Source organism: Ailuropoda melanoleuca, chromosome 9 (genome assembly GCF_002007445.2).
Source record: "Ailuropoda melanoleuca isolate Jingjing chromosome 9, ASM200744v2, whole genome shotgun sequence".
NCBI classification, from domain to species: Eukaryota; Metazoa; Chordata; class Mammalia; order Carnivora; family Ursidae; genus Ailuropoda; species Ailuropoda melanoleuca.
This window is the reverse complement of record NC_048226.1, coordinates 41,183,293-41,198,402: the sequence shown is the minus strand read 5'-3', so window position 1 is coordinate 41,198,402 and position 15,110 is coordinate 41,183,293. Positions and strand designations below refer to the sequence as shown.

At 38.3% G+C, this 15,110-nt stretch overlaps 1 protein-coding gene across 2 annotated transcripts in view; it reads right to left on the bottom strand.

The window, feature by feature from the left end:
* Positions 1–15,110, bottom strand: part of PREX2 (phosphatidylinositol-3,4,5-trisphosphate dependent Rac exchange factor 2) — a 299,061-nt gene that overhangs the window by 208,840 nt on the left and 75,111 nt on the right. Inside the window, exons 2-5 of one of the 2 annotated variants that reach the window (XM_002925213.4) lie at positions 12,331–12,402; positions 10,847–10,969; positions 8,412–8,516; positions 791–892 (exon numbers count right to left, since the gene is read on the bottom strand). In XM_002925213.4, coding sequence (XP_002925259.3) covers positions 791–892; positions 8,412–8,516; positions 10,847–10,969; positions 12,331–12,402 — 402 coding nt within the window. The remainder of the gene's footprint in view (positions 1–790; positions 893–8,411; positions 8,517–10,846; positions 10,970–12,330; positions 12,403–15,110) is intronic. The other variant, XM_034668152.1, reaches the window with a different exon arrangement.

Genomic DNA, 15,110 nt, shown 5'->3' with positions numbered 1-15,110 from the left:
GCTTTAAGAGATTAGATTATGCGCTCAGTTACACAGCTAGTAAGCAGAATACTTAGGATTTGAACTCAGAGGTCATGTGCTGAATGGCCATCCCAAACTGCCTATCCTGCTGTTGTGGTTCCAAAAAAGCACCGTTTCCAGAATTACTATTCTAATCTATTCGTGTACTCTTGCATTACAAATTAGTACATTATAATATGTTTTTCCCTGTAACAGTTTTGGTCATCGTAACGTAGGTCATGGACCTATGACCATTAATGGAGCAGGGCCGGTCGTCTAGAGGCAGCATTTGCTTAGCACTGTCACTCTACATCCTCTGATTTATTGTCCCATGTGACCCCCCCATTCCCTGTAATACTGATTCAAAAACCAAGTTCTGAAATTATGCAACTTTGACTTTAACTTCATTAGCATCAAGAAGTCATCAATGTTAGAGGAGGTCAGAAAATATGCCAACAGTAGATTTACTTAGGATAAAGAACCCTGTAGAAAAAGTGTGATATAAACTGGTCATAAGGTACATAATGGGATCTATTTTGAAACTAATTAATTTACTCTAAATAAAATTCAAACAAGTGTGTTTTCTACAAAGATCACTAAAGTCTCTTTTCCCAAAAGATTTGTTTCCTAATCCATATATATACGTGACAAAATAGATATTTTCCTTAGTAATTATGATCTGCCCTTTCTTTAGAAAATCAGATTATCTAAAAGAAAAATTTTTTAAAGACCATCAGCAAAATATGCAGCTATAAGGAAAATACTACAGTGAAATAAACACATAACATACCTTCAAAAGGAGAGGGTACTTGCAAATTCTTTGTATTGGTGTTACTAAATATCCTTCCAGGGGAACATCTGTGTTCTTCCGTCCTCCAAGTAGCATGCAGTTCTGAAGTGGAAATAAAAATAATTAATTACAATTTTTTAAACCTGAAGCCATGAAATTTTCTTCTATCATAAAATTTTCTGCTAAAAACTTGTGAAAGCCTGTCTCTATACCTTCTTTCTCTGAGATGAGCCCACGAAATCACAAATAACACTTACAGAAGACAAAGAGAAGTATTTTCCCATTTCATATTAGTTATAGAAACCAAAATATGTTTTGAATATATATCTTGAAAATTAGTTTTTATATATTCTCCTGACTATGAAGTCTGAGGAAAAAGAAATAGGATAGAGATGGAGGAATGGATGGATGGGTGGGTGGATGGATGGATGGACAGACAGAGGGATGGATGAATAAATAATAGACACAAAGATACACAGATCAATCCTGCTTTTTAAGGGAGTTATAGTTGAATTGTGGTGTTGTGTTGTAAAGAGCAGGCCTAGAGATGACTGGGTTCTATACGTGCTCAGCCACTGACTAGTGATGTAACTTGGGTTGATTTCAGAATGCTAGTTTTCCTGTCTGTAAAACTGTCCTGTTTCAACCAAGTGATTGCTAAGTCACTTTTAGCTATAATACCTCACCAATGACACTGGCAAGCCAGTCTCAGAGAAGGAGGTCAGATATGATCTCCAGAGAGGCAAGATGAATGGAGAAATCTCAAAATCAGCAATCAGAGTAAGATGAAATAGAAGAGAAAATCAACTCTGATATTAAAAAAAAAAAGCCTATAAACTCTGAAGCATCTGGTCTTTATTTTATAGTTTAGCCATCAAGAAAAAAAGAAAGAAAGAAAAAGATTTGAAACTTGTGTCAAATCCTGTTTCTGCAAGGCCTGTCAGAGTGACTAGCAAAAAGAAAGCAGTTCATATGGGGTGCCTGGGTGGCTCAGTTGTTAAGCGTCTGCCTTCGGCTCAGGTCATGATCCCAGAGTCCTGGCATTGAGATCCCCTCTCAGCGGGAAGCCTGCTTCTCCCTCTCCTACTCCCCCTGTTTGTGTTCCCTCTCTCACTGTGCCTCTCTCTGTCAAATAAATAAAATCTAAAAAAAAAAAGAAAGAAAGAAAAGAAAGCAGTTCATAAATATGTAATTAAGGGAGAAGAGGGCTCCTCAAATATCATACTGATAATTTAGCCACTTTTATACCAGCATTTTAAGACTACTGTCTTATATACATTGAGAAGAGAGACCAAGTGCTGAGCAGGAAAGGATGAAAAGAAAAGACTGAGGATAGCAGAACAACCCCCCCCCCCACTTGGCTTTAGCACCAATTTGTGTATTCAAGTCAGCAAAACTAACACCATGACTTTAACTTCACCCAAACACTTTAGAAGACAGGGCAGCTGACTCAAGCATGCTCTTCGAGGGCCTCATCCCCTACTGCAATCAGCTTATCAAAATATTCTTTCCAACTCTGCATGGTATTGTCCCCAGTGGAACCATATGAAACACAACTATGTACATCTCACTATATTTCCAGTGATGTTTCAGTATCCCCATACATGTTAACACCCCTTATAAATGTGGCCACCCCCTTTCCCTAGCTCCGGATTGAAGTACCCTAAGAAATTCATGATTGCTTAACACACTGTTAATTCCTTGTCTGATAGCACGGAACAGATTATACGCTGTCTTCTTAATAGCAGAGGTTGGTTGTCACGTTAGACTGGCTTATGAAAGCCAGCGCTCTCCTAATGTGTACGTAAAGAATGTCTTCTAAATGAGCTCCCAGAGATTTCCCTGGTGATGAAAACTTACTAAGGTGGCAACATATCTGAGTACCCCAAATAATACCATCACCAAATCTGTAAACTCTTCCTTGTTTTCCCAAGAGTGATTGTTATTATCCCCACTTTATGGAGATAGAAGATGACACCAGCGATCTAATGAATTTCCTAAAGTCATGGGGATAATTAGTGATCACTCTGTGCCAGGGCAGGAATTATAAAACCCAGGTTTCCTACCAGACTGTACGATCTTCCTTGTGTTATAGGATCTTTTACAAACCAGCACTCTGGAGACTCTGCTGGCTCGGCTTGACATAATCCAATCAACAAACGAGAGCAAGGTGAACAAAGAGTCAACTCTGCTGAGAACAGAATGGATTCACAAATGGATGGCAAAGTTCTAACACTTCATAAAGAGCTCTAAAATTTTAGTGGCATAGGAGCCTCTTCCGGCTGTGGCAGAGAAAAAGGATCAGTAAATCCTCTTCCCAAAAAACAACTGTAATACTCAGCACAATTGTCAAAAATTTCAATTTCAGGGCTCTGGAAATCAACTAAAGTCAAACAAAAAATTGAGAAGTGTTTATTCATGAAAAACTGCTGAATTTTCAGGTAAGAATGGTGGGAGTCTATGGCATTCTCACCTGAGCTTCACCCACCTTCCCCGTGCCTCCCCTGTCCCTCCCCTCCCAGCTCACCCTGCACAGTGGCCCTATCAAAAAGGTGCTTTTACAGTGGCTGTATTGCAGTGACCCTATCACAGGGACCATGACACAGTGATAGGCCCTGAAAACCTGCTTCCAGATGGGGCTGCAGAGAGTTAAACTCTCACACCCAGGGGTGTTGTCAATAAAAACAGCATACTCCATAAGAAAAATGGAGATGCCCACAAGTCTCTTAGCCTGAGATCACAACCCTCCTTGGAGCAGGTGTCAGACTGTGCACATGCAGAAAAGACCCAAGGGGTAGGGGTATCCCCATGGAAAGAAAAACCCAGATATGACTTGAAAACTGCTTCCCTTTGAATTTCTCCCCCACCCCCAAACTCACACATAGATCCATAGACAAGATGATTAAAGATATTTGATCACCTCTGACAAATTGTTAACTGAACAAAGTTAAGCAGTCACTGGAGTGACCCCTAAAAAGAAAGGCTAAACTATAAAACAAAAAAACGAGTAGAAATAGCAGCTGCAGATACAAGACTCACATGTTCTCAAATCAAGTCCAGGAAAGTTACTGAAAACAAACAAAACAAAACAAAACAAACAAAAAACAATAACCAACTTCAGGAAATAGACTTGAAAAATTAAGATGAATATTGTTCTTAGAACAATCATTCCCCCCCCAAAAAAAACCTTAAAAAATATACTTCAAAAAAATCAACAGAGGAAGTAAAACAGTACAGTAAGGAAGGTAAAGGAGAAACAGAGGAACAACAACAACAAAAACAAAAAAAACACATACAGAAAAAAAATAAAACGGTACATGTCAATACAACAACATCAATAATTACATTAAAGATCAATGAATGGAACACTCCAATCAAAGGCAGAGATTGTCAGACTGGATAAAAAGCAAGATCTGACTATATACTGTCTCCCAGAGGCATGTTTTAGATTCAAAGACATAAATAGTTTGTAAGTAAAATAATGGAAAAAGATNTGGAACACTCCAATCAAAGGCAGAGATTGTCAGACTGGATAAAAAGCAAGATCTGACTATATACTGTCTCCCGGAGGCATGTTTTAGATTCAAAGACATAAATAGTTTGTAAGTAAAATAATGGAAAAAGATATACAAACAGTACAAGAAGCGTCATGGTTATAATAATATCAGGCAAAATAGATCTTAAGAAAAGAAATATCCCTAGGGACAAAGAAATATATCTTATGATCAGTAGAAATATAAGTACAAGCACTTTCAATGAATACATATTTAACAACAGAGCCCCAAAACATATGAAACAAAAACTGACATCATCGAAAGGCAAGACAGACAATTTCACAATTATACCTGTAGATTTCAATATCCTACCCTCAATAACTGACAGAACACCTAGAGGAAAGGACAAAAAAGACAAGAACAACACTATGAACAAAAATGACCTAACATTTATAGAACATCCTGCCCAACAGCAGAATATGCATCGTTTTTAAGCACACATGGAACATACAGAGAAAAAAACCCAACAACTCCAGGACAGACCATATGCTAAGCCATAAAAACATCTTAATGAATTTAAAAGGATTTAAATGATTTAAATATGTTCTCTGACCAAAATGGAATTAAATTTAAAAAATCAGCTACAGGAAGAAATTTGGAAAGTTCCAATATTGGGAAATAAAATAACAGAATGTTAAAAATGATAATTCTAAGATTTTACCCTCCCTGCAAGCTCAAAAGTTAACCTGCCAGAGATTTATGGATGCTGGAAGAACACACGAAACTCTTAGGCCAGAGCTATAGGACTTTTTTTTTTCCTTACAGCAATAGCGGTAGCCAGAGTATCACTATTTGGGGACCAGTTTCCCAAGGCCCAGTTCCCACATCTCAAGACAAGGAAGACCGGGTGGCCCATGCATGTGGACACCAGGAGAGGAGACCTGAAGCTAAGAACCATGCATCGTTCATGAGGGCAGCAGATGTGCCACTTAGGAGGAAGAGAATATCTCTACCTTCTGAGGTTGTTCGTGATATAAACATCCTTTAAAAGATCAGCTAGAACAAAGGCAGTCAGTTCCTCTGCTCAGAAAATGTGCAGGGACACAAGTCCCATGAAGAACTGTCTTCCAAGACAGACTCTAAATAAAGAACAGACTAAAGATATTACAAAGGAAACCAGACATTTTCAAAAACTGAATGAAAATGAAAACACATGTCAAATTTTATGGAATAAAACTAAAGCAGTGTATAAGGCAAAACTCATAGCTTTATTTTTTTTTAAAGATTTTATTTTTATTTATTTGACAGAGAGAGAGACAGCCAGAGAGAAAGGGAACACAGGCAGGGGGAGTGGGAGAGGAAGAAGCAGGCTCATAGCGGAGGAGCCTGATGTGGGGCTCGATCCCAGGACTCCGGGATCAGGCCCTGAGCCGAAGGCAGATGCTTAACGACTGAGCCACCCAGGCACCCCTGGGGTAGCATGTTCTGAACCTCATCATTCATTCATCTCTAATTTCAAAATATCTTATCAAGTATATACCAAATGGTATCAAAATATAATAATTCTATTGTCTTTATGTAGGAAGCACTGTTACAGTGCCATTCCTAAGCTACATCACACCTAAAGTGGAAAAGGCAAAAAGGTCACAATAGAAACTCTTAACAAACTATGAATATAGTGGAACTTCTTCAACTGGAAAAGGACATCTGTGAAAAAACCTACAGCTAACATCACACTTAATGATGAAAGGCTGATTGATTTCCCCCTAAGATCAGAAACAAAGCAGGTATTATTTGTTCTTATCACTTCTATTCAACCTTGTACTGTTTCTAACCAGTGCAAAAACCCATAGGGAGACCCCCCCCCAAAAAAAAGACACCTAAATTGAAAAGGAAGTAATAAAACTGTCTTTACTCTCGTATGACACCATCCTATATGTCAAATATCCTACATAATCTACCAAAAAACTACCAGAACTAATACATGAATTTAAACCACAGGATACAAAAATATACAATAAACAACAATAAATAAAAATCTAACGTTTATATGGTAGCAATGAACAATCCAAAAAATTAAATTAAGATCATTCCAATCATTGGGTGCCTGGGTGGCTCAGTCAGTTAAGCATCTGCCTTCAGCTCAGGTCATGATCCCAGGACCTGCATCGGGCTCCCTGCTCAGCGGGGAGTATGCTTCTCCTGCTCCTTCCGGCTCGTGCCCTCTCTCTCATTATCTCTATCTCTCTCAAATAAATAAATAAAATATTTTTTTTAAAAAAGATCATTCCAATCACAGCAGCATCAAAAAGAGTAAACTACTTGGTAATAAACTTAAAGTATAAGACCCGAATACAGACTTCTTAAATATAACAAAAACATGTTTATACGGAAAAAATTTAACCAGACTTCAACAAAATATAAGAATTTTGATTTTCAAAAGATAACATTTTTAAACGAACAAACTACACTGGGTGGAAATATGCACAAATTATATGTCAGATACAGAAGCTGTATCCAAAATAAAGAACAGCTCCATATAAGATAAATATCTGAATTTAAAAATGGAAAAAAGATTTAAATAAGCATTTCACCAATAGGATATATGAATGGTTAATAAGAACATAGAAAGCATGCCTGATATCATTGGTCATGAGAGAAATGCAAATAAAAATCATCTTGAGATAAATTACACATCCACTATCACAGCTTAATTGCAACTGCTAATACCATGTGTTTGCAAAGATACAAAGAAACTACAAATGTTGGTGTATATGGCACAGTCAGTCTGGCAGTTTCTTAAACATAAACTTACTATGACCTAGCAATTCCACTCTTTTTTTTTTTTTAAGATTTTATTTATTTGACAGAGAGAGAGACAGCCAGAGAGAGAGGGAACACAAGCAAGGGGAGTGGGGGAGGAAGAAGCAGGCTCCCACTGAGCAGGGAGCCCGATGTGGGGCTCAATCCCAGGACTCTGGGATCATGCCCTGAGTTGATGGCAGATGCTTAACGACTGAGCCACCCAGGCGCCCCGAGCAATTCCACTCTTAGCATCTACTCAAGAGAATGAAAATATCCACACAAAGACTTGTACAACATCATTTATCAAATAGCTCAAACTGGACATTTCCTGCCTTTTCCGTACAAACAAATACCTCTCTCTGAAATGATCGTCAAGGTGCATCATTAATCATACTTGCTCACTGACCCAATGTTCATACACTGGCAAATGGACAAACAAAATGTGGTACATCCATACAATGGAATACTATTCAACAAAAAAACGAATGGCATATGGATACATGTTACAATGGGGATGAACCGCAAAAACATTTTACTCAGTAAAAGAAGCCAGGCATAAAAGATTACATTGAAGGATTCCATTTATATGAACTGTCCAGAAAAGGCAAACTATGGAGATTGAAAGTAAATCAGTGATTGCCCAGAGTTCATGGTGGTTGTAGAGATGGGCTGTGAGCAGGCATGAGAGACTTTTTGGGGTGTTGGAAATCTCTATAACTGGATAGTGGGGATGGTTGCTCCTCTCCACAATTTGCTAAATATTATTGAATAGTACACTTACAATGTGGCCCTCACTGGCAATTAAACCGTCCAAAATTAACTACCAAAATAATGCATTTATTTGTGCTATCCTGAAGAAATTAAATATATATTCTTGTTCTTTCTTTGCAAAGTGAATAAGGAATGTATGTAGGAGAAAGGTCAATCTTTAAATTTATTTTCTACCATACCCAGGACCTATTTCCTTCCTGTGACTGCCGTACTTACAATTCTCTTAGCAGAAGTAAATGAAACCCTAGGGAGCTGAGGGATATAAAAGTGATGATGAACTCTGGCATAAATGTCTTCTCTCACTAGCAATCTGTGGTTCTCACAAACAATTCATAATCAACCAGGAGAGGGCATTATCAGTGTTTTCCCATCCACAAGCTCTGCCAGCTCTCCCTTCTTAGGTTTACCAAAGGACTCTAGTCTCCTAGCCTGGACACATTTAAGGCATTGCCCCCTGAGTAGTTTTTACAGCACATCGATGCTAGTCCTTGGCTCCTCAGTGAGCCTATCAACAAATCACAGTATATGGTCACAGTTAAATATATACTTACCAAAAGAAATGTGCGGATCGTTCTTATTTTGTTAAGTTCAAGAAGCAATTTTTGTGCCTTCTCATGGTTACTACAATATTCATCATAGATACGAAACTTGTCTTTCTGTGAATTTGAATAAGGATAAGTTAGAGTCATGTTAGTAGCCATTTGGAAAGATTAATCTGCGTGATGTTTGTGAACAAACTTTATTAAGTGTTTATTGTATTTTGGGAGCTCTACTGTGTGTATGTACATAAGTACATTTTATATATCAATTTTCTCTGATCCATGAAGAATAGCCTAGGGAAAAAGACAGATTATATTAACTAGAGTCCAGTATGATATATGCAATAATAAGTAAATGAGCCAAATGGTAACAAATTATAGAGAAGAGAGTACTTAGCTTTCCTGAGAGGATTCAGATACAGCTTTAAAAAAAAAAAAAAAGTAATAACTGAGCAAGGTTCAGAGAGATAAATTCCCAGGTAGGGAGAGGGGAGAAAGTGTTTTAGGGAGAGGGAAAAGCATGTGCCAGATCATACAGGAATAGAGAGACAGCGTCCCTGCAGTACACTAACGCACCAATCTGGACAGTTGTGTTTAGGGGGCACACAGACAAACAGAATATTCAACAGCAAGTGACTAAGATAATGATGGGCTTTGGAGACACTAAATATGAGAAGTCATTTCAAATATAACTATTTGTTAGTATAATAACGTAGCTACTTTCAGGTAGCTGTCATATTGTAACGCACTTACAACTCTTTGTGGCTCCAAAACCCAAAACTAAGACCACGGGGTAGAAATTGCCAGGGCCATCAAGATGGGCCGTGGTAGGCAGATTCAGGATTAACATAAAGATTTTCTAATGGTTAGAGCTTTTCCTTAAAGTGATAAAGTAGGAACAAAATAAACAACCTTCGTATTTGCCACAGAAGGGGTACTTTCAAAAAGGGAGTAATTTCACCATCATGATGTCCAAGCATCCTCCCATCATTAGATTTTCTCTCAGTGGTTAGGATTGGTATCTATCAAAATGGTACCAATAAGAGGGGGCACAGAAAATGTATCGATCAAATAATAGAACTGAAGTGTGTCCCCTGAAATTTCCAAGACATGCATTTGGAAAGCAACACTGAGTACTATTCTATATAGCCAGTAGAAAATATATTGAATTACTTATTTCAAGAGACGGTATGACCCAGAATGAAACAACACTTCAGAAAGAGTTTGGCAAATTCATGGATGACAGATTCATAGTGTGTTACTGAGGAAATGGATGTCAGGGTGCAAGATTCCCATGTGCGGCCCTGGACTAAGAAAGCAAATACTCCAGCTGGCAGAAGATTTGAATTCTTTCATGAAAAGGAATAGTCTGGATTAAGGGGACACAAACATGCATGGTTTCCAGTCATGCCCAAGGAAAGCATGGCTTGATCTTCCTCTGCCAAGGAACCTCTCTCCATTTAATATTAATTACCTTTATGAAATATTTCCTGATTATATAAAGAACATATGCAGAGTTTGCTCCTTACATATAGGAATACAGACCTAGAAACTACATGTAATTACCTTTCTAAAAGCTAAATAGAAATAAAAATAAACAAAAATTGATTTCTATGACAAAATACTCATGCATTTTTAAATAAAACATTAATCATATAGCACCTTGGTAAAGAAAGGAATTCAGGTGGGTGCTCTGAAAATTAGCATCAGTGGAATGGTATAAAGAGCAGCACTGTTTTTGTTTTTTGGGTTTTTTTGGTATGAATGCCCTTCAGTTCCGAAAACAATTTTCATGTTATAGGTGACTTTTTACTTTATAAATCAATTGCACAAATAATTTCAACTATCATGTCCCAAGAGAAGGAAATGACCACACGAGCTTGACGTGTAATTTGAAACAAGTGAGGACTGACTGGTTATTCTTCTGCACCACTCAGTATGACCTTCTGAGAAAGCACCCTTGAGAAACACTGAGACCCAGGCGTCTGTGTACCCAGAGTGACAGGGTTCGTTCACCTGCAGGCTTGTCACCAGCCGATTAACAAGGGAACATTCTGACTCACAAAAGGTTCATCATGCCATTCTAAGAGTAAGGATTTTCTGTCTCAAAAGGGAAATGCTCTATGTTTGAGAGAAACATAAAAATCCATTCATTATGAACAGCCTGAATATTCATTAGAATTCAAAGCTACAGAGGATGCGAAGAAACTTGTTGGGGAAGAGAAAAGGCTGTTTATTCTTCAGTGAATAAAATAGATGATGTGAGGCCCTCACCCCTTTTCTGGCTCTCAGTGGAAGATTTCATTGGCCTTAAAAGACCCCAAACTTTTGGTGTCACATTTTACTTCTAATGCTGAATTCTCACATGCTACTGTGCCAAAAGCTAAAAAAAAAAAAAAGTGGGGGGGGGGGGGGAAGGTTTTAAAATAAACAGAAATTGATCCTACAAAGTGAAGAAAGCAGGTTCCCACTTCTTGTTGAGCACTAGGTTCTGGATGTAGGCATTCTTCCACGACTTTTAAAAATTCCTTATGTACAGCAAGGATATCTTCGATGTTTGAGAACAGCATCTGCAAATAAATGTAAGTAAGTGCAATAGTGAAACAGGATTTAAAAAAAAAAGTCCATGAGAGGACAGTATGCTCTCTCCAAGCTGCAAACTTCAGGGCATAGCTATCCTTTCCGCCCACCCGGAGGGCAGAGCTCCAATTTTGTCTGGACATCCTCTCCACTCCCACACAGCTCTGGGAACCAGGAACCTATTCCTGGCTCTCAGGAAAAGCCTGAGTGACTAAATCCAAGCATGACAGTCCCCACCCCATTAGTGAGAATGGGCGGCAGGTAACATACTGCAGGCAGATTTGCTAGCAGGCTTTTGGGGGCAAGGGCTTCTTTGCTCTCTGGAAGGGCATCTTGAAATGGATAGCCCTCTTCCCCTCTGAAAAGGAACTGTGGCTGGAAGTGACAGCTGGGACAGCTACAGGGTCATTTTGCAGCGACAAGAGGAGCCAGCCCAGTGGCAATGCGGATAACCTGGATGGCAAAGTGAAGAGCTAGACAGAACCTGGCAATCTTATTGACCTCCCTGAGCCACAGGTCCGGGTCTGACCCTTCTCCTCTGTCTGGAGTCCCCAAATGAGAGCCGAAGTATCTTCAAGTCATTTGAATAATAAGTGTCCTTTGCTTGCGACCACAAGCACACAAACTAAAATGCTCCCGTGGTAAGGAGAATTTGAAAGTTAGTATTTAATTTATGAAAAAAATAGTCAGAAGGGCCTATACAATCCTTGGGAAATTTTTTTTTTTTATTTTTAGTAAAATAAAACGGCAAATCAGCACCAAAAATAAATATCAATGATAATTTATACAACTTAAATGAATAATAATACTGCAATTAATTTTCATTTACCTCCTCCCCCTTTATAGAACTCATCATTTTCCTGTCCTGCAGCCTAAAAGGAAAGGTTTAAACATTTGTTTCTGAGTTGAATATATTATGCAGACGTTTTCTGCACCATTGAACCATCCAAATCGTTTGTTCTTTGGTGATCAGAGACTGGAAGTGTATCTGTCCGCATCTTGCCTTCCTAAGCCACCTCGGCAATGCTCTCACACATGGCTCTGGCTCTGCTCCCTCTCTCTCACAAACGCTGAGGTTCTCCGTCCTGGGTTTGTTTTTCTTCCTTTTTTCAAACTGTCCTTAAGGCCTTGGCAAAAAATCGCAACAATTCTTCTACGCCATCCTCATCACCCTGTTTCTTTTCCCAAACCCTCGTTTCCCTTTTTCTCAGGGTGGCCCACACAAGTGACTGGCGCAGCACTTACACTGGAACTGAGGAGAAGCGGAAGGGCCTAAAGTAACATCCCACAGATGAAATTTTAGCTAAAGGGGAACGTGTGCTTGGGTTGAGGGCCAACTGTGTCTCCTCACCTTCACTGTTTCTTCTGTTACGTTTTTGTCAATTTTTGATGCGGCACACTGATTCATTCGGTGTAAGAATGCCTGCGTGAAACAAAAAAAGATATTATGAGGGCAACTTTAGGTTAATAGAATAACAGTGTGTTGATCAGAACTAAATCTTTTATAGGAAGCCAGAGTTTAAAAATCCAGTAACTACTGAGAATAATATTTTTGTTGTAAAGGGTGAGACCCTGGTTCACTGTGGCTCCTCCCTGGGAATTGTATCCGTCAGAGTTTTGGGACAGGACCAAAAGTGGTCACGTATATGATAACTTATCCAGCAGGTTCTCAACATTCTGTGGTAAACACTTAAGAGTCAAATGTTTCCTAAACTTCTAAGTCTTGTGAAGCACAAAAGACCAAAATCTAATGAAAAATGGGATTTCTGATTAGAAAAAAAAGGGGGTGGGGAGAAATTTAGAATTGGCCCTTTTGGAACTGAGAGAAACTAAGGGAAGGTGGTAGGGAGGAAGAGATAGAGAGGGAAAGAAAGAGAGAGAAAGTGACTCTTCAAGAAGGAATGGAAGGGTTTCCCTTCCCCTCCTACCTACCCTCTCCCAAGTTTTAGAAAGCCAGATTTTGTATTTCTGGGATCAGGTCTAGGATCTCCATAGACCTATGGTAGACAAATAAGTTCCTTAGTATTTCAAAGATCTGGCCTCTTCTTAATAAGTCATTAAGCTTGGACCCATGACTAAATAAGCTATTATTTTTGCAAAGGAAAAGAAGAGTAGAAAGACTTATTTATATTGGATCTTAAAAGAAAAAGTTTGGAAGGAAAAGGAGAAGTGACCTTCCATCCAGCAAATCTGGCTTGTGTCTTCAAAACATTGTTCGTTAACTACCTAGTGACCAGGTGAATCATTGCTTCCCTTGTCTTATGTCTTAAGACTTCAGGCACTGAAGTACACAGCCAAGTTAGGGTATGACTGACTACACAGCCCACCAATCCCCAGGGCACACACAGTCTCCGTGGAATCTCTGGATTCTACATCAAACAAGTGAAGATGAAAGTAAGAATACCATTTTTGACATGCTGTATTTACAAAGATTTAAGAGATTAATAAAACCCAGTATTGTTCATAATGTTCCAAAGTCATCACCCTCAAGGACACTGACAGTAAGAGTATTAAAATGGCACAGGGGTGGCTGGGTGGCTCAGTCGGTTTAGCGTCCAACTCTTGCTTTCAGCTCAGGTCATGATCTCTGGGTTGTGAGATGGAGTCTGTGCTGAGTATGAAGCCTGATTAAGATTCTCTCTCCCCCTCTGCCTCTGTCCTCCTCCCCCTAAAAAAAGTGGGGGGGAGTATAAAATGGCACAACATTTCTGGGAACAATCTGATAATATATCTCAAATTTTCAAATGGGCATTCCCTTTAACCCAGCAATTGTACTTCCAGGAATTTATCCTAAGAAAACTTTCAGGCAAGGGGTTACAGTATATTGATTACAAAAGTGGAAACATTGGAAACAACCTAAATACCCATCAATAAGGGAATTAATTATATTATGGCACATGCAAATTAGAAAATACTATGTATTTAAATGAAACAAAACAAATGAGCCATAGGATCTCATTTCCAGCATTAGCTTCAGCCCCATCTCTATTCCTGATTCAATCAGCTCATATTTCAGTCTATAACTACAAAGCCACATCAGTTCTAATAGCCTCAACAGAATGAAATAATTCAGCTGAATTAAATAAATCAAATAAGAAAGTATTGGATGTCACCTTATTTTTTTTATTGGACACATGAGATATGATTTTTGAACTATTATCTAGAGTTAGGTATATCGTTGCGAATGAAGAGAGATTTTGAATTTTCTGATTTTGCCCATTTTAATTAGTATCAGTCTAATTTTTAATTTTAGATTTGGTTCTATCGAATATTTTCCATAAACTCAAACCAAAAATGCTCCGTTAGTTCTTTCCATTTAGTCTTAAAATAACATGGTGGTGTAGTCGCCTAGTTTACATTTCGTGTTGACCACAGAGTAAATAGGTAACCTCTCGTGCAAGGAAAACTGAAAGTTCACCTCTACGTTTATAAACCTTTTCCTCATGAACTGAGCTCAGTCACATTCTGAAGCCCATAAATTAAAGTGAGGAGGCAGTACAAATGAATCAAAATATGAGTTAAAAGGGAACATACAAACTAAAAAAGTAAACTGTATCTTCATCTGACTTTTTATCTTCTTATCCTCTGTGACAACATAGATCTTTTTGTTTAACTGTATATGAAAGAAAACGTGGAACTTGTTAGCATTTCTGATCAAGCATTTATCTTCCTAAGAGCTTCCTTTATACACAGTTCAGGCAGATTTCAGATAGTTTGCCTAGAGCACGAAAACACATTTTTGACAAAACGTGTAAGTCTTCTTTCCTTAAGATAAAGAAAAATAACGTGCTTTCAGAATCCTCTTTTAACAACCAGCATCTACAAAGTCCTTTCAGACTTTGTAATTGGAGCATTTAATTTTTCTCTGATCAAAGAAGCATTAATACCCTAAATACAAAAATACATGAGGGATTTCATATGCCATTTTATCTCTGCATTCATTCATTCCCTTTGGTCCAGAATTTCATCAGAATTAGATCATCTTCACTTTGATACAAATACATTGAAACTAAGTACTGGAAAAAAGCTTGTAATGCCAATGGTTCTCAAGCTTTTTATTGTGCACAAGACTTGGAGAGTTTCTTCTAAATGCAGAGTTCCTTATCCCCAGAGGGTCTGATTCACCAGACT